Here is an 18,864-nt window from a genome sequence, read left to right as displayed (position 1 = left end):
CCAACCAGTAAGCCAGCTACTTATTAGTGTTGCAGCTGATTTAGATATTATTTAGTTTTGGTCTTACTTTAAGATCTTACTGGCTACACATGGAATGAAAGGCATTTCCAAATAAGAATTTGGTTTAGAAAAAAACATGGGTTTGTGTCCAGTAGCTAACTGATTTTCTGTCTCAGCTCCTTTGATTTAAAACTCTTCAGAGGAAGGATAAGGTTGCGTCTGGCAATGTGTGGTACTTTGATGGGACTCAATTCTCCCAGCAGGGCTGTTGATATAAAATGAGCATGCACAGTGCTGTGCTTGGACCAGGACCTGAGCAGAGCAGTGGATGTATATCCGTGGTTTGGCAGTGGCTGCAGGACGCAAGGCGCTGCACAAGCCAGCGTGGCAAACAGACAATGTGGGCAGAAAAAATTGGCACGGTTGCAGCCAACAATCCCTGCTGTTGCTTTTCACCCTGCACACTGAAATCTAATCATTGCAACAGTAAGCAGTGGAACTCAGATTTTGATTAGCTGTCAGCCACAAAGTTCTCCCAAAAGCTCCCCGTTTCCCTCAGTTGTGTTGCTGACCTACTTCCCAGCTCTTTCAGTCAATATGGTACACAGCTCCTCTGGAGCACCAAGACTCTGCTAATGGGGATCCACTGGTGAGCTGCTCTCTAGAGAGCCAGGCATGTCCCCACTTCCTCCCAACCCACCTCTCTCTGCAGCTTGCGTGAGAGACATGTTCCTGTCTCCCAGTGCCTCCTGCTGAGAGCCTCAGAAAGGTCCCTTCATCTGAGGGATTTTTGTGACATTTGAGGGGAGTTGAAGAAAACAAATTTGTCAGTGTTTGTGGTGATGCTCATTAGTCCACGCAAATGAACCAACCCTTTGTATCACCCAACCTTAATGGCACTGGAACAGAAAGGTGAAGCAGAGATGCAGCATTATCCCACCTGCACCTGAGAGCAGCTTTCATCTACTTGAAGAGTGACTGGTTAGGATGGATATAAGGCTGGGAGAAGATGTCCCCCACTCCCCAGTCCCTTTCACACCCCTTTCTAGGCCCATTCAGACTTTCATCTTTCAGAGGCTCCAAGAGAAAGGTGGAGTTGGGCTCTGAAAGCAAGAGTCGAAGTCAGGGAGTAGGGGAGACAGTGAGCCCAAATAATGAGAGGAGATACTGTGTTATAGGACTGCTCCACACTGCAGTGGCTATAGCTCACGCTGCTTTTTCTCAGTCAAACTAGCTGAATTGGTAGCTGTTACAGCACAGAGCTCTGCATGGGCTATGAAATCTGCTGGACAAGTTGAGCAAATGCTCCTGTGTTCTTCCTGGTGCTCCAGGCAAAAAGGCAACAAGACTGCTCATGTGCTGGCACAGCAAGTTTGCCATAGTGGGGGCACATCCATGCTTCATCACGATTGCAGCCTGGGCTGTGCTGGGAAAGGCAGGTGTTTGCTCCAGCTACATTTCTTTCTCTGTTTCTCTTTGCAGTCATGCAAGTGTACACCTACCATTGCAAATGCACTTACAACCACACATCAGTAGTCTCAAAATCATGGAGATTCTCATGCCAATACTAATGAATGGTTCATTCATTCATTCATGCACATGCACAGCCCTCCCTGACAGCAGCCTGCATCCCTCTGCAGCTGCTGAAGCAGGTTTCCAGGTATTGTCTACATAGGCAGAGCAGATAGACAATTCCTCCCTGCAAAGAATGGTGTTAGTGGGCTGTGGAGACTCGAGCACAGGACAGAAAGGTGCAGGCTAATTCTCTGCTCAATGCCTTGTGAAGAAAGATATCTGATCTCCTGCACATTTTAGAGGAGGGGGACACAAACCCTCAGGCATCTCTTGCTTGAAAAATTCCTTCCTTATATTCCCTGTAAAAAAGACAAGTGCTCAGGGGAAGTTCAGACTTCAGCTCAGCTCACAGCACGCTCACCTCTAGGCAGCTGTCCTACCACCCTTTCTTGGCCCTGTCTGGAACAGTGGGATGCTTTGATCTCTGCTCCAGCTTTTGTAGGTTCAGATAATGCTGGAGGATAACCAAGGAGTCCTCATTGGTTAGTTATCTCTGGTCATAGTTTTCCTTGAGTCCCTCTGGAGATGCCAGAGAGATCCTGCATGAGCAGATGGGATATCACCTCTGGCTTGCCATCCATCTGCCTTTCCTCTTCGCTGCAGCAGATGTGAGCCTGTGCCCACTGAACCTTCTCTGGCTCTCCTCTGCATGTTCTTGGCAGAGACCTGGAGATCCCTGAGAGGGGTGTTTCTAAAAAAGATTCTCAGAAACATCATTTCCAGCAATTTGAGCATTTGCTTTCACTGTCATCTTCAAACCTGCCTTTGCTGTTAGAAGGATAACTCAGGCAATTAAAAATGTGGATGGAGTGGGACACGGCAGTGAATAGGAAGGGCAGTTCTGTGTGCTGCACATCATACTCTTCTTTTTGAGCTCTCCAGGCAGTGCCTCCCTAGCTGTTTTCAGGTAGCTTGTACAGTCTGAATCCTGATGATCCCAGGGAGTTCTGAGCACAACAGTTGTCTATTGGCCAGCCAGAGGTCTTGGATGCAGGGGGTGTCTGCTACCCCTGGAAAACTGAGAGTAAAGACAATACCCCAGCGAGAAGGCAGTGCTCAATGAGATGTTTTGGCATGCCTGTGAAAAATTGGCAGCATATGGTTTGCTCTCACTGCAATGCTTTGGGAGCCTGCAAAACCATGCTTGTGCTTCTTTCAAGCTTTTCCCCAAGTACTTGCTCTAGGCTGTGTTTTAGGTAGGTTTGAACAACAAATCCAGAGCACTAACTGATGAGCATAGCATTTAACAGCTTGGTAGAGAGTTTTCCTGGAAGCAGCATTGACTGGCCAAATTTTGCAGAGCACTGCTTGTGTGTGGCAGACACAAAAGAGTATTTGCGCTGGAAATCCCCTGCTATGTGGGGGTTGAAAGCAGAACTAGTTTTAGGGGCTGGACATGAATTTAGGGAGCTTGGAAATGGGGAGAGCTGCATGTATGTTGCAAACATCTAGTCTACAAAACAAGCCACACACTCTTCTCTTCAAATTCTGCTTCAGAATCTCACTTTTCTTTTTGAAAAAACTGCTTTCTGGTCATCAGGGATATACAGGAAAAGTTCAATATATGTGCAGAATGACTTCAGTGACTGGGCTTAATGTAAGAGATGTACAAAGTGCAAACTGTCTCCTCGCTCTTCTCAAAGGAATAGAAACTCAGAAGCCTCTGACAGCTGTCATTTTTCTCAACAGCAGTGCATGCTAATACGAGCATCTCATTCCCATTTCCATTTCACAGGCAGAAACCAGTTCCTAGACTGTGACTGGAAAATGAAGGACCAGATGTTCCCTGCTGAACTGCCTGTCCCTTAACATCTCTTCCCACCAAAAAAAATGAAGCCTTGTTTTGCTGTTACAAAACTGCAGAATACAGGAACTAAAAATGAAGATACAAGGTCAACTGAAATGCATTTCCCACTGAAAGCAACAGCCTAGGGACTCTGTTGCCTCAAAATGAGTGTCCTGCAAGGGGCCATTGAGCTGCAGTGTGCCAGCCCCAGGGCAACACTACAACTGAGCAGGCACTAGCTCTCTCCACTTGACGTTTCATCTCTTTTCACCAGCATCCCAAGGCTGCCTTGGCCTGGAAAAAATGTGGCTGAAAAAAAAAAATCCACCAAAATCCAGAATTAAAAATCAACAAATGCTGTGTTCTCTGGATTTTCTTCTGCTTTTGAAACCTAGAGATGTGATATTTTCCAATTTACTTGGTAACCAGAAGTAAGTTAAAAAATTGAGAGATGAAATAATGATATGTACTCATATGATTTCAGGAGCTGGGACTTTAAGAAAAAAGTGCAAATACTGTGGTAATGTGACAAGATTTGGGAGCTGTGTCCTTCAAACTGAGGGCTGTGATGCTTCCTCTGCTGCTCTGGTGTCCACATGAGGCCATATCCCCCATTTGATCTGTGTGCAGGGCTCCCGTTGCTATCAGTGGGAGACACAGGATGGATCAGATGTAGTGCATGACTCCAGCTGCGGCCCCTGGTTGTGAAGGTAATTTGGCCTCCTCTGTACCCTCTGTTTGCCAGCCCTGAGCGAGGTTTGGTATTCCAGGGAAAACAGACTTTTTTATTAAAAGTGAGAAGTGACTGACCTCAGCTGCGCAAAGCACCTTATTTATATTTTACTTATACAGTCCAGGTCAAGAAAGCTGCTGGGACACCTTGAAAAACCCAAGCCCCTTAGGCAAGAGAATGTGAAATGACTCCTTTTAAAGGGAAAGTTGTCTTCACTATAATGGGCTCTAATCTGTATTGTCCTTGTAGGTGGTCAGAAACCTTCCTTGCCTTCTTGCTGCTTTGACTTTACCAACCTCTGCCCCAGCTCTGTGTCGTTTCAACTCTAAGTGGCCTTGCCTTGCTAGATGTCTCTCCAGCACTGACCAGCTCTGCCAGAAATTAGCACCTGAGTCCCAGTGATAGAGTGGAGCCAAGGAATTTCTGGGAATTTGGGGGAATTTCTGTGCTCCTCAGTCTTTGCCAAGGCACCTTGGAGTAGATGTGTGCCCTTGCTCCTGGCTGACTGTCTCTGAAACAGGTGAGGCAGCAACAAGATTCTTATCCCAGCTCCCTTCACAGCTTAGACGCAAGTCCAGTGGACATGGACTCCCACTGGTGCACACGCAGATCTTGCTATTTTGGCACAGTTGCTCTGTTTGCACATGTATAGATCAAAAATGCTTGTCTTCTCTGTGCTGCATGCTCAAGCAGTGGTGAGGCAGTAACCAATGCTGCATGTCCTAGACATTGTAGTTGAAGCCCTGCATGTAAAGAGAATTTATCCCCAAAAGAGAAAACCAGATCCCCCATAAGAAAACCAGATTTAACTTCCAGATTACTTAATGGTTATGAGTTTGGGTTTTTTGCTGGAGATTTTGGAGAAATGAAACCACACCATTTGTGAGACCAGATTCTCCTTTCAAATACCCCATGCTATCACATGCCAGTCTGTTCTCTCCCTGGAATTTCAAACACTGCCTGTTCAAAAGCTGGTCTGAGCTGAATGGCTTTTTCATGACTTTCTGGATTGTGATGATGCTTTAGAATTCTTCAAGATGGTCCTTTACACTGCTTCGTGTTTAGAAATACCCAAGTGTCTTAAAAAAATATTCTGCTCTGATGGGAAGCTGTTCCCAGCTTCTGGCAAAACTGCTTAGGTTCTGAGGCTGTATCCCTGTATGTACAGAAAGGACATGGATGTGTGTGTGTGCGTGCATGCTGATGTTTCCTAACGCAGATTGTGCAAGATCTGACTTCTTCCCTCTGTGTTTCTGCTTATTCAGATGAACTCCTGCTCTTCTGTGAGTGCTCCCATCTCTTTGGTGGGTGGGACAGTGTCTTAGCAGGGCTGATGTGAATACAGATTTTCCTCTTTCATTCAGCTCTTTTCTATGTGCACCTCAGTCACTAAGAAAGTTTCTGGCCCCTGAACCTTAAAACACCAGTGTGGTATTTTGGTATTTGTGCCAGGGCTCTTAGCAGTGTTTTATATGGCATCAGTAGCCTCCAGAGGCTGTATTTATATGACCAGTGACATCAGGAAGGCAGGCAACAGCTTCAGAGCTGCCAGTGGGAAGAGATAAGAGAAGTGGGAGTCTAGAAGACATGAGTCAAGAGGAAACACTGAAGGAATGCAGACTGCCAAGTCAAAAGAAGACATATATCCTTGCAAATCTGAAAGAAGTTTCCCACTCCTACTGTTGATAAGATAAAAAGTCAGGACATTAAACTTCAGGCAGGGACACTGAAATTTGACAGGAGGAAAAGCTTTCTGCAGTCATGAGAGAAATGTTGTAGGCAGCTGGATTGTCTTCAGAGAGGGAGAAGTCTATGTCACAGAAAGGTTTAAGACCAGGGTGAGCAAACCTCTGTTCGGTTCAGATCAGGTATAGGTGACCTAGCTCTCGACATCATTGCATCAGGAAGACATATATGAAAGATGAACAATCAGGAGACATTCAGCACACCATAAAAAGAAAACTGCCATTGTGGTTAGTAGGTTGAAAGGAAAAACGTGCCTTTAGGCTTTGAACAAAGATTTAGTGTAGGAAAACAATCAGGGCACTAGAAATTAGGCCACTCTGGGAGAGCAGATCTAAGTGGCAATGCTATCCAAGCTCATGCAACCTGGGAGCAGACTGACCTTGTTTCCAGGCTGGCAGCCAGTTTCTTGGGTAGATGAGCCATTTAGCCAGTGGGACAATGGGGAAGAGAGCTTGTTGCTGCTCTGAAGTCCATGATATATCCTACCTGGGTTTTGTCCTGTCAAGGTTTATTTCAGGCTCATAGCCATTTAACTCACTTAGCAATCTCTTCCATTAATTTTTCATGCTCAGCCATAGGAACCTTGAAGCTTACCCAAATGCTCTCAGGAGCTGGCAGCACAGGAAAGCTTGTGTTGGAAACATCCGTCCTGCCATGGTGGTTCCTTTCACTTGCCTTGCTGGGACCTGTCTCACTGTGAACTGCAAGCTGAGACCTGCAGACAAATAGCCTTCCCTGACCCAACTGCCACACTAATGAGAGGCTAGCACAAGAGCACACATGGGTGTTCCACGTAGCAAAGACAAAACAATGTCTTTGGTTAACCCTGACTTATGGCTATGTAAGATATAACATGAAGTCAGGGTATGAGAAGCTACCAGAACCTGCAGATGGTAAGAAGAGGAGTGATGTATATGCAGCTGATCACCCCTGACCAGTAGCTACACTAAGTAGACAGCAGCATGGAAAACGGTAGAAAAGAGAAACATTGCATATAACAAAAGCGGGGTACAAGCTTCACTGCTGACTGAGGTAGAAATTACCAAGGCAACCATATCATGAGCACAAAATAAGTGTATGAAGTCAGGAAACCTGGGGCCAGTGAGGGAAAAGTAAATACAGGTGGTCTGGGAGGAGAGAGACTTGGTAAAGAAGCAGAGCCTGGGAAGAATAAAAGGGGCAAAACCAGAATATAAGGTAAAGCAAGCGGCATACTCAGGACTTACTGGGGGCTGTTGGTCAGTCCTGTGCTTAATTACGACAGTTTGCAGCAGGACAATAAACCTCCTGTTTCCCCTCTTCTTGTGTTCAGCTTGACTTCATGGCCAGGAGGCACTTGGGGTGCTTTGGGATTCATGAGAGCTGTTTTTCTGCGACTCATGAGAAAACCCCTGAAGGGTATTACCTAAGCACATCGCCCTTCCCTTCCCTGACAGCCTGACTCCATCTTTCAAGTTGCAATTTCTCCTGACTGACTCTACAGAGGATCTGAAGTGTAGACAATGGCAACATAGGAGTTCAATAGCTGATACTAGTACAGGGAACCACATAACAAATGAGCTACACATGTGTGTAGCTCACCTGAAGTCAATCAGGCCACGCACATCTGCCATGTTCAGCACACCTCCAGCTCTTCAAAGAACCCGACTCACCACAGTGCCTTCCTGCAGATGTTTTTCAGGGGGAAAGAACTAGCTAAAGTGAATCTCTGCACAAGTGACAGCCGCAAAAGAAAGGACAGTGTCAAAAAAAATCCACTCCAGAAACAAGAAATGAAGTTACAACTCAGGATGAAGGCAGGGAGTTTGTGCTGGCAAAACATCAGCTTTATTAAGATTAGAGTCTTCAAACTTGTCTTGTTCTGTAATTTTCTGTAGGCTGCATACATCAAGGCATGATCAAGATAATCAGACTGTGTTTCAAAGAGAAGAATGTTAAAATCAGGTATGTTTTTATCAACAGGGACAGAAAATGTCTAGAAAACATGAGTAGTGGCACAGCTTGTAATGCTTACAAACTCCTGTTTTGTAGCATTCCTCTAGTCTGTGCGTCAAAGCATGCTTAAAATTAGTCTGCCTGGTTATTTTTAAGGTAAGAACATTGAAATGAAGGGTCAAGGGCCAAAAGCTTTCTAGTGCATTATCATGGAGGTACATCTTCAGGCATTTTAACACATTAAGGCACTTTCCAGGCATACATGAAACAAGGTGCATTCCTGGACAGGCTTGCCCCAGCCTCTAAAATGCAAGGACTGTCACTGAATTATGGATCCTCAGGTGGGTCTTTAGTAATTTATAATGGAGATTCTCAAGTGTTTAGAAAGGGACCAACTTTTTTTTTCTAAAAGATTCATGATATGTCCTGAATCTTACCCAATGATTTGTAGCTGAACAGACAAATCATTACCCACTAAGCAGATTTTCAATGGCAGGCAGTACAAAGTTTTCTCCAATAATAAAACATGCATGCTCTGTACACACTGTTCTCCTCCACGGGATCATAGACATCCTCATACACAGTCACAGCAGAGAACCTTCAAGATTAAGTCTTTTGTCTGGGTTAAGCTGGAGATATGTCACACTTCAGGGGAAGAATGAGGTTATCAGCAAGGCTCTAAAATGCTGTAAGTACTGGTTACTCTTGTTCTCAGAAATTCACTTCAGATCAGTGCAACTCAAGCTAAAAGGCAAATCTCTCAGTTATCAAGAAAGATGCTTCTTGGAGCATCTATTTTCTATAACCAGTGGCAAAAAGTGTTCCAAAACAAGAGAAACTTTTTAATGCATTTGTTTTCCAAGCTGTGCTGTGCACTAGGCCCAGTACAGAACATGGCAGGAACACAAGCGCCAGACATCACACAAGGATCCACTGTGGTGCTGGAGCGCATTGTGTTAAACTTTTGAATAATGTATAACAGAAAGTGAAATGAGGACACTTTTCACAGCTGTGTATCTCTCTTTTTGCATTATTTTGCCCATGAATTAACATCACCAAGAAGATTTGGAAAACCTGCTAGAAGGTTTCCACAAAGATTTGGCTCATCAGCAACTTGTCAAAACACACATGGGAGGTAAATGCTAGAAGTTAAACCTCTGTTAGTTCCTTGGTGAGGTTATGGCTTCTGCCCTGTGCCAGAACTATGATATAACATGTGGCTTACATCCGAAAGGTGTAACAGCAGGGCAGCGGAGAAGCAGTAATCATCACTATTCTGGAAAATCAATAAAAATGGAGACCTACTTATCCATCTAAATATAGGGCAATACAGAACATCTGTCTTGCTCCTGAAAGGGGCATTTATCCTGGACAGGAGATGCTTTCAAGGTCTTACTTCAAATAGTTATGCTCTAAAAAGCTGGCTAAATCCTGGAGGTCATCTTGAAATAATAGTTGGCAGGCCAAAGTGACTTAACATTTAACATGCTGTAAAGGACCATATGGAATAAGTTACACCAGAATAAAACAAACACTCGTCTCTCACATCCAGTGTTATTGTTAGCAACTTACTCAACTGAGTGTATTTCTCAGCATTGACAATGACTCACTAAAGAACAGGGTAATACAGCAGATCACTAGCATGTTGTGGTCTGTGGCCACAGGAAGGATTTACTTTTACTGTGTACATGTTGGCAGTCTCAAGATGCTAGCAGCAAATCCAAATGTTTATTGCCACATCTAGGGCATAATCACAAGATCTCTGCTTGGAGTCTTTCTGTAAGCCAAAAAGATAACATGGTGTGTCTCTAATACCATGCTTGCCAAACTGCAGCAAAAACAATGAGATGAGAATTATATGCTGGGAAAGTAGATGTCACCCTGGTTTTGCTTCTTTGTTCCTGTGTACGGACATGGCAATTGCTGACGCTGGGAATCAGCACGGGAGGGGGCTGTTTCAAAGAGAAAGGTCCACTATTCCCACACTAAAGCCTAAACCTTAATGCTACTTTTGGAAACAGGCATCAAAACAAGCTGTTTTGGAAGGGTGAAGAGGTTGGTGGGCAAGAGATAAGACTGATCTATCAAGCCCTGGCCCCTGCAGAAAGCCTGAGAGTGGTCAGAGCTGCCTCAGGTGGACAAGCACATCCCCTTGTCTGCTTCAGAACCCTTTAGGCTTCTGCCCGAGGCCTGACACACTGAAGCTCTGCCCAAATCGCTGTGGGCCAGGCCCCTCCATCACCTCCGCTGAGCTCATGTCCTGTCCCTAGCTTCCTAATGCTTGTTAAACATTACGGATAAAACTCAGCATCTTGTGAGATCTCTCCATCGCCTGGAAGACTTATCTGCCTGGAGGAGCATTTTCAGGTAGATTGCATCAAAGGATCCCAGCCCATCTCCCAGTGAGTTAGGGGCTGTACAGGTACCCAGGATGGCAGCATGTGTCCAGGCAGTGTGCAGGGACCCATCTAGCTGACAAAGAGGAGACCATGACCCCATTCTGGCCATATTGCAACAGAAGAGTGTCTGATATACCTCTAGGTAGAGACGAAAGCAAAAAGGGAACATTTCATGTGCCGCAGTTTCCAACAGGGACTCAAGGAGGCCTTGATGTGTTAGAATGATAGAAAGGCAGCAATAGATTTGCAGGCCACATTCTTACACTTTCCATTTTTTTTTTTTCCTTTTTTTTTTTTCTTTCCATTTTCACATTTTCCTCTAGTTTCTTGCTTTTGATAAGAGGGAAGGAAAAACCATTCTGATGTTCTGATGAAAGGAAGGACAACTCTCTGGAAGAGCAGGAGAATGGTGTGCAGTAGTGTCATGTGGGATTAGTCTGCAATGTCCAGGGCATACTTCTGTCTTTGGGATAACCGGGGAAGCACCCCAGGCACAAAACTTTTGGTGAAACTCATCCTGCAGAGGATGAGGGGCTTGAAAGCACTGGGAGGCTGAGGGTAGGAAAAAGGCTCTACACACTGTTCAATAAAGTATATTCCTATGGGGAGTAAAACAACCCATGCACTGAATCTCCCAGTCTGGTAGGGGAAAATCTATACTTGAACAACACTCCTTGGCAGAAATTCTTGAGCATTTATCCTCTTCAGGTATTTACAGACATGTCATTAGTCATTGTTAAGCTGAGTGGAACACAAACTAGTCTGGGGCATATGTCTTCCAACTGTACCTTTACCCAAATTGTGATATTTTCCAGAATCCCAGTTCGGTATCTTCCTTCTAACTATGCCCACCTTTCTGCAGAAGTAAACTGATGCAAAGTTTTCCAGAGTTAAACCCTTCCCTTCCCTTCCCTTCCCTTCCCTTCCCTTCCCTTCCCTTCCCTTCCCTTCCCTTCCCTTCCCTTCCCTTCCCTTCCCTTCCCTTCCCTTCCCTTCCCTTCCCTTCCCATGTCTCTGGAAAACGCTCAGCTATAAAGATCACAAATAGAAATCTGCATTTTGTGTTAGAAACACCAGAGTTCAGCATTCCAAGGATCTGGTAAAGATCCTAAAAACAAACATCCCAAACTCATGAGGAAGTTCAGCATTAAATATAAAAGACATCCAAATATGTTGAAGTATGGAAATCAAAACAACTTCAGCTTTGCCCTGCAGTGACCCCATGCAATAAGAATACATTTATGATTAGATCACAGTGATGGTTGGAGCCCTAGATAAGAATAAACTAAGTTTTGAAAACCTCCAGTTTTACTGTATTGTTGCTATGTTTTTCCCCCATGTGTTGCTAGAATAATACTGAGTTTCTTAGAGGATCAACTCCAAAATGAAAGTTAACCCATAAATTGCTTGCTTTACCTGTAAATCAGCAGAAAACACCACCACTGCTTAAAACTGTCATGTTGTTGCCTCTTTCTATAGCAGCACTGATCAGCACATGGTGGGTCTGAAGAGTGAGGCTCATGGCTGGAGTCTGTCTGAAGGACGCTGGAACAGCAGATCTCTGCAGCCATGTGCCTAGCCAGCCTGCTGGCACATCTTGCTGACCACTTAGGGAAAACATCTTGGGCACCTCTAAAACTGAGCTTTTTAGCTCAGGGGCATGCAACTCTGAACTCAGACTAATTTTTCCTGAATTTGTAAAGAGGCCTTCTCCATTTGCTGAATGCCTTGTCTGCATTAGCACTGGGATTCCTCCTGTGTGAGCGCAATTCAACAATACCGTGGTTCAGTTTTCTAGTGAGATGCCGAGTATCTAAAAACTTAGTATCATCCAGAGCTATTTTGTCTCCAGATTGTCATTAAGGCAACCTGTGTCATGGGATGGAAATTTAGGAGTAGTTCATGTTTGTAAGTGACCAGAAATGACAGCTGGATTTAGACCAGCAGAGGCCATCAAGGGTTATTTATGCATCTCTCCATGCTGTGTGGTCAGTTATTATACACAACATTTTTATAAAGAAGAAAAAGTTTGTGAGGCTGAATGGCCCAGAGTTTAACACAGTGAAACAAAAATGGCAGCACAGTTTCTTTAAAACACAGGCTATTTTCACTTCCCATCTAAAGTTCTGCTTGTATTCAAAAGGATTGTGGCCACATGTGCATAAAAGATACTGGAAATATTTGTGCTGCTATTCATGAGATTGCAAGTGGCAAGCACCACGGTACATGCTACAGTATTTTTACATGTGGTGCTTGCAGCCTGCAAACACAAACTTTTCCCAAAATGCTGTTCCTTCTAGAAAACTGCCTGTCTTTGTGAGTCCTCTGGTGAAACCCTCCCCAGAGAGACCACTGTTCTTTACCCTCAAGGAGGAGAGACAAGAATAGGCAGATCATGTTTGGGAGCAAGAAAACTAAAGAAGACAGCTGCCCACTTTCAGGGTTTTTTTTGAACATCATATTTCTCAGGACTTAATTCCCTGGGCAAATCGGATTTGAACTGGCAAATGGGTCTGCAGGTTTCTAAACTGGGAACAGATAGAGTCATCACATAAAGCCCATTTCTCTGCAACACAGGCATTAAATTGTATCTGTCCAGAGAAGCGGACCAGTGTGTCCCCAGAATCTGTGCTAAGCTTCTGACTTACTGAAACCAGAGATGGTGTCCAAACTCCATGCTTCAGGAATCACCATAAAAATATTGAAGTTGTCTGAAGGAGGAGAATATTTAGTGAACTTACTTCAAGCCAGATCCACTTTGTGAAACCCTTACTGAGCGACTTCATGGTGTAGCTCTCCTCTTTGTGGTTTGAGTACGCTCTCTTCTTGGGCACACTATAAACCCCTTCTCACAAGAAATTCTGAATTCAGGGACCAGTTGTGGATGTCTGTGCAAAGACTGCTTCAGACCTGCTGTCCAAAAACTAAGGGTGTTGGTTTTTTTTTGAAAGCCACTAAGATTTAGGAACACAAACCACCAGTGCGCCTGGTAGGCTTGTGTGCCTCTGGCTCTTTGTATGAGGCACACAACATTCTTACTTGCTCCAAGTGCCACCAGGGTGAGTGAGGGCAGCTTTACCCTTGTCCACAGCTAGCAAGAATAAGCACTGAGCTCAGCTTTGTCCTTGTTATTTGACTCCTGGGTTTTGTTCTGCCACGACAGCTCAGCATCCTCACTCTGATTGTGAGAAAGAGCAGAGCTCCCCCTTCCCCTTCTCCCTCTTGCACTCTGTCTAAGAATGGTGCATGCGAGGACCTTGTGGTGGATGCTCGGAGGCTGCGCTCCTCATAATAACTAGTCACTTGTAAAAGGCATGTTAGTGATACTATCGCTAATGCTTTATATGACTATTTATATTCATATCTAGGGTCTCTGAATGAGATCCCATCAGCTTTGCACAAGGGACCAAAAAACCACTAGCGATACCCATGACTAATCAATAGTAAACATTCGTAATAGCCAGTACACTGATAATAATAAAAATAATAATGAATATGAAAATGCTTTTGGTGGAGGGAGGGAAGGAGATGGGCACAAAGAGCAGTCTGCCCTGGGACTGGGCACCAGTGATGACTCCTGACACCGTGGCTTTTTCTACTGGGTCACACTGACCCAGGCCCTGGGCCAAACGGGAAGATCAAATTAAATAGGTCTCAGCTTTTCCAGCTCCATCCTGGCATCCTCTTCCCAACGCAACTGTGGCGTAATGCCTTGCTCAGGGACCATGCACACCAGCTAGTTTTTGTCTCTGGGGAAAGGGAAGCACATAGTCTATAGCCTCAAAGAGACAAGAAAAAAAAAATAAAACTGGGGAAAAGCTTTTATCTATCAGCAGGCTGACAGCAACCTATAAAACAGAACCATATCCAACAGAAAATAGAAGCAATCTGAGTAAGTGTGAAATGCAGAAGTGTTCTTTAATAGCAATAACAGCAAAAAGGTTTATTTGCAATAGCAATTGAAAAGCCATCTATTGACCCCAATTACTTAAAGATTAATTTCTATGCTAGCATTTCTATAGACAAGGTGATATGTATTTAAAAGGGACCTGTCAACAAAATCAAAAGTTTGCCTGGCACAGACAAATTTCAGCTGCATCTTAATTTTGAGTATTTGAGCACTTGAAAGAAAGCAAGACAAAGAGAAGATTTGTATTTCAGTGAGTATAAAAATGAGAAATGTGGGAATATCCATGGAAATACTAGTTAAATAAGGGGAAACAAGGGCTGTACTCAAGGTCCTGCAGACTATGTAGTTACAAGCAAACAGTGCCATTATGTTCTTCTTATGTAATTACAAGGGAAAGCATTTTCATTCATGAATGGAAACTTTTATGACATTTGTGGTCTAGTAATTTCTCTTTACAATCATCCTTGATATCTCTGGAAATCTCCTACAATTTCAGTCATATTCCCAATATTATTTCCAGTTCTTTCTGTATAATTTCACTTCACCTGCTCTAACGTTTTTTCCAGTCTATTAACCACCTGAAAAATGAGATAGCTTTACCCAGCCCGTTGCAGTAGGAGTACGAATACGGTATTATAACACCTGAAAGCACATGAACCGTTACCCAAATGACATTCTGTGGCATTTAAAGAAAAATCGCAGGTTTAACTGTACCACTGCAAACCAGCAAGATTTTAAGCTAAGGCTACAAAAAGCTTTTTTGTGTTCTTTTTAACAAAACACGTCCATGGAGAAAGCCTTTCTGCCAAGGGCATACTCTACTTTTTTGACAGTGCCCAGTTCACAGAACTAACACATTTCAGTGCTAGTTTGAAGCAGAGCTATTACTTCTGTGCTTTGGAAATATACACAATAGCACACAGCTGTTTTCGCTGGCATTGACTTTCACAACACTGTAATGGCAGTTAGAACTGTATAAAAAAAATCCCTGCACAGGATGTAATCAACCTCAAATCTACAGAGAAACATTGAGAAACTGCCTTCCAGTGCCAAGAAAAACAACAGACGTTTACAACAAGTTCTTCCTAATGTCCAGTCAGCTCAACTCAAACGAGACATGTTTCTCAAAATGAAAGTAGGACAGACCAGAGAAGAAAAAAGCCCTCATCTATTTTTAAGATTTTTTTTCTAAATAAAAACACAAAAGGACTCGACACTGGAAACCTCCCCTCTGCCCCTCTGTCCAGTGAAGCTCTAACATCAGTTAGTTTGTAAATGCAGTTCATGAGTGATAACATGCTTGTTTTCCAACATTTTTCTCTTGCCTCTTTCAGACACTTGAAAAGTTTCTGTCCCTCCAGTGGCAAAGCTGTTATGTCATGTTCCTTACTCAGAGAGCTTAACTGCTATCCAGTTATTTGAGTCATCCCATAGCCCCAGATTTACAGCTTTTCTCAGGATGTCAGTCTAACTGAATACCTAGGTGTTCCCCAGAAATGCTTGAATTGCTTTTCACTTACCCCAGCTGAGTCTCAGCAGTTGTGGGTAAAGTAGAATGGAAAAAAGCCCTCATATGATACTGTCTCTAAGTTTACCAGGAAGAAAGGAGCTGGGGTGCATGTCGTTTAAGTGTCTCTAAAGATGGTTTGCATAGCTGGATCTCAGCTTATCTATTCTTTTCTGCTTTTGCTTCCATACATGGATCTGTTCTCAACAGTAACTTCAAGCTGTCGAAAAGAAGCTATCTGGCAGCTTTCAGCTTCATCTGACATATAAATGAGCAAAAGTAAATAAATAATGATATCTGCCAGCTCCCCTCCCCCCCCTTTTTTTTTTTTTTTTGATTTGCACCTCAGAACACCTTTTCTTTTCTTCCTTTTCCCCAGAGTAATATTTTGCTATTTTTTTCAAATTCCTAGGTGAGGGAAACCAGAGATGACCAAGGCAGATTTCTCTTCTCCCTTTCCTGCAGGCTCACATAATTTTATTCTGAGAACTTTTTTTTTTTTTCCTTTGCTTTGCTTATAGGTCAGGGTTTTGCATGTTTCTTACTTGGAAGCATGTCAAGGCAATATACATTATGTCTGTAGCAAGGGAAGGTTAAGAGTCAAATTTCTGGAGAGAGAGAGAGATTATGGAAGAGGCACGTGACTGCTCCCAGATTAGCAGCAGTAGCAGGAGTATGCATTCTTCTGACATTACAGTAGCCGCTGCGGGACATGCCTGAAACACTGGAGAGTGGAAGCTGCAGTTTGGAACCTCCTTGCAGATGTATTTATGAATAAATCACTCTGTGTTCTCTTTCCTACCTTCCATACTTCCTAAATTTCCATTTCAAAAAAGGCTGATAAAGGACAAAAATGTTCCCAGGGAGCCCTGTGCCACAGGTCAGGAAAGTAGCTGCATAATTAACCTTAGCTCTGCTCTTTATTATCTCTGCTGTTCAAATGGGAATGTTAAGGGCTACAGTGAAAGGGCAAGACTAAGAATATGTCACTCTTATTGTATGTTATAGTGGCAACTGGGAGTAAAGAAAATACTAGGAACCTAATGGATTGCTTCAGACTGGGTTCCCTGAATGAAAGAAAACTGGCGGAAGACATATTCAGGCACTTAGATATCTAAGGCTGAATGTAGGTGCCCATACTCAGGCCACTTGCATTGAAAATGTCATCCTCAGACTTGGTGTTTTTGATTCATTGCAGGAGAAGGAAATTCCGTGTATATTCCCATACAAGAATTACCTTGAATGTTTGAGATTTTTCCTAAACATCTGTTGAACACTTGGCAGAACAGAAGTTTTTTTAAGGGCTCAGTAGCTCCACCTCTACAACTAATGATAAACTACATGATTGCATTATTATATTACAAATTTCCGAATTAGAGATACTGCTTCAAATAGCATACGTGACTCCTACTGTTTGGTGTCTCAGAAATTAGAGCATGTGTGTGTGTGTGTGTGTGTGTAGATGGGGATCCAGGGAAGTCTCCAGCATCTACCCAGTGTCCAGAGCCAAGACAGCTGTCCTGGGACCCCACCCCTCCATCCCAGAGCAAACAGAAGGCCCATAGAAGTATGAAACAGGCAGCAAAAGATGAGTAAGCATGAAGGGGACTCTCTGGTTTCTAGCACGCCAGCCAAATGATTGGTGTTGGTTGTTTGGGGTGGTGGGAAGTAATAGAAGGAGAAATACACCTTCTGGAAATCTGTCCTGGGGTTTCTCTGGCCTTTCAAGATCAGAATCCAAGCTCATCCTAGGAGGGTGCTTGAATGGGAATATATGCCACTGTTGCCTGTCAGACAGGTGACTCAGGAGGTCTATGCTCTAGTACAAACAAGAACATGACTCAGCAAAGCATATAAATTCCTTCTTAATTTTAAATACTGAATAATACTTTTGACTTCACTGGGGTTATTCATGTGATTTTATTTCTATGCTTTACTAGGTTGTCCAGATATGGACATGAAGCTGACACAAACCAGCATAAAAAGCGAACAAGATTTGGCACTAATGTGCGAGTGTATTTGTGTTTCAAAGGTCTTTTGACTTCCATGTATTACTCCTGTTAGTTTTAGGGCTAACCAAATTGGGCTAAGGAAAGCAAGACTTGCTTCAATTCATTGCATGCGTCCTCCTTTTCTACAAAGGAAATGTTGAAAACCACAGGTGTGTGTAACTGAAGAAAAACATACGTAGCACTGAGAATAACACGATAGTGCTGCACTCAGAGTTTTGGTAACCACAAAGTCAAGGGGGCAGGCTGTTTTCTGGCTTTGATCTGTCCTTCTGCACGGCCCCCATGTATCACTCTCTGGATGAGTGACACCATCCTCTTTGAACTCCGTTCCCTACACAGAGTGGCCAAAGAGCTTCTCATATTTTCCATCAAGAGCTTTTCCATTCGGCTCTGCTGGGACACTCAAAGTTTCTATCAGGACATGCGGGTGATAAGGTAAAAGACATTTTCCTAAAGCAAAAAAAAAAAAAAATAGGCAGCAGTGTTGCCAAGCACCAAGTGGGCCACAGGGAGATGGAAATAAACCACCACTGAGCTTTGTGCCCACCTCCCCAAAATGTGCAGGACTTAGGAGAAAGTCCACCTTTGGTGGTAAGAGACCGCTCTGACCGATCTGACCTGGCACCAGACAGATTTGCAGAAGAGCTGTCGAGTGCAGGCCGGGGATCAGAATTGGTGCCTGAGCCAGAGGAGGGTGGTGGGGCTTCGTCTGCTGAGGCCTAGCCCCGCTACGGGGATCTCCCCATCCTCCTGGGGAAAATCCCCCTCAGCTTTTCACTAAGCAACTCTGTGCTGCATCTCCAGGATTCTGATCCAGGAGGCCGTGCTTTTTTGTGCCATCCATCCTCTACCTGTCACAGGCAGTAGCCTTGAGACAAAATGTGGCCCCAGTCTTCAGAGCCACTGGTGCTCTTTCCCGTGCTGTGTGCTGCAATTTCAAGCCACCAAAGAGGTGTTGAAGTGTCTTTTATGAATATCAATGTGGATTTTGCAAGACTGATTTAAATATAGCTGCCTGTTTTCCTGGGAGACCCTGTAGCTGTATTCTCACTGCAGCAAAAGCTGCACCATATGCCCAGCATTCACAGCCGTTTCCCAAAGACCGCCAGGGACTTGTTATTCTGCATTTGGATTGTACAGAGTTCCAAAAGAAAGACTTGCTGGGGAGAAAGGGTGGAGGGGCAGGCTGCAGCTGCTGTCTTCAACACATTCAGATGTGCTGCTCAGGTGCATTTATATAGCATTATGTGCTATGAAAGTT

At 43.9% G+C, this 18,864-nt stretch overlaps 1 protein-coding gene across 6 annotated transcripts in view; it reads right to left on the bottom strand.

Annotated features, from left to right (window-relative positions):
* The window catches only part of SLC8A1 (solute carrier family 8 member A1), a 149,073-nt gene extending 133,405 nt beyond the window's left edge, over nucleotides 1–15,668 (bottom strand). For 5 of the 6 annotated variants that reach the window (XM_074928759.1, XM_074929327.1, XM_074928914.1 and 2 more), the window contains exon 1: nucleotides 15,605–15,668. In XM_074928759.1, the coding sequence (XP_074784860.1) occupies nucleotides 15,605–15,657 (53 nt within the window). In that variant the 5' untranslated portion in view covers nucleotides 15,658–15,668. The remainder of the gene's footprint in view (nucleotides 1–15,604) is intronic. The other variant, XM_074929080.1, reaches the window with a different exon arrangement.
* Nucleotides 15,669–18,864: the final 3,196 nt, after the last annotated feature.

The sequence above is a fragment of the Athene noctua genome, chromosome 1, assembly GCF_965140245.1.
Source record: "Athene noctua chromosome 1, bAthNoc1.hap1.1, whole genome shotgun sequence".
In the NCBI taxonomy this organism is placed as follows: Eukaryota; Metazoa; Chordata; class Aves; order Strigiformes; family Strigidae; genus Athene; species Athene noctua.
The sequence above is the reverse complement of the archived record's forward strand: the minus strand, read 5'-3'. Positions and strand labels throughout refer to the sequence as shown.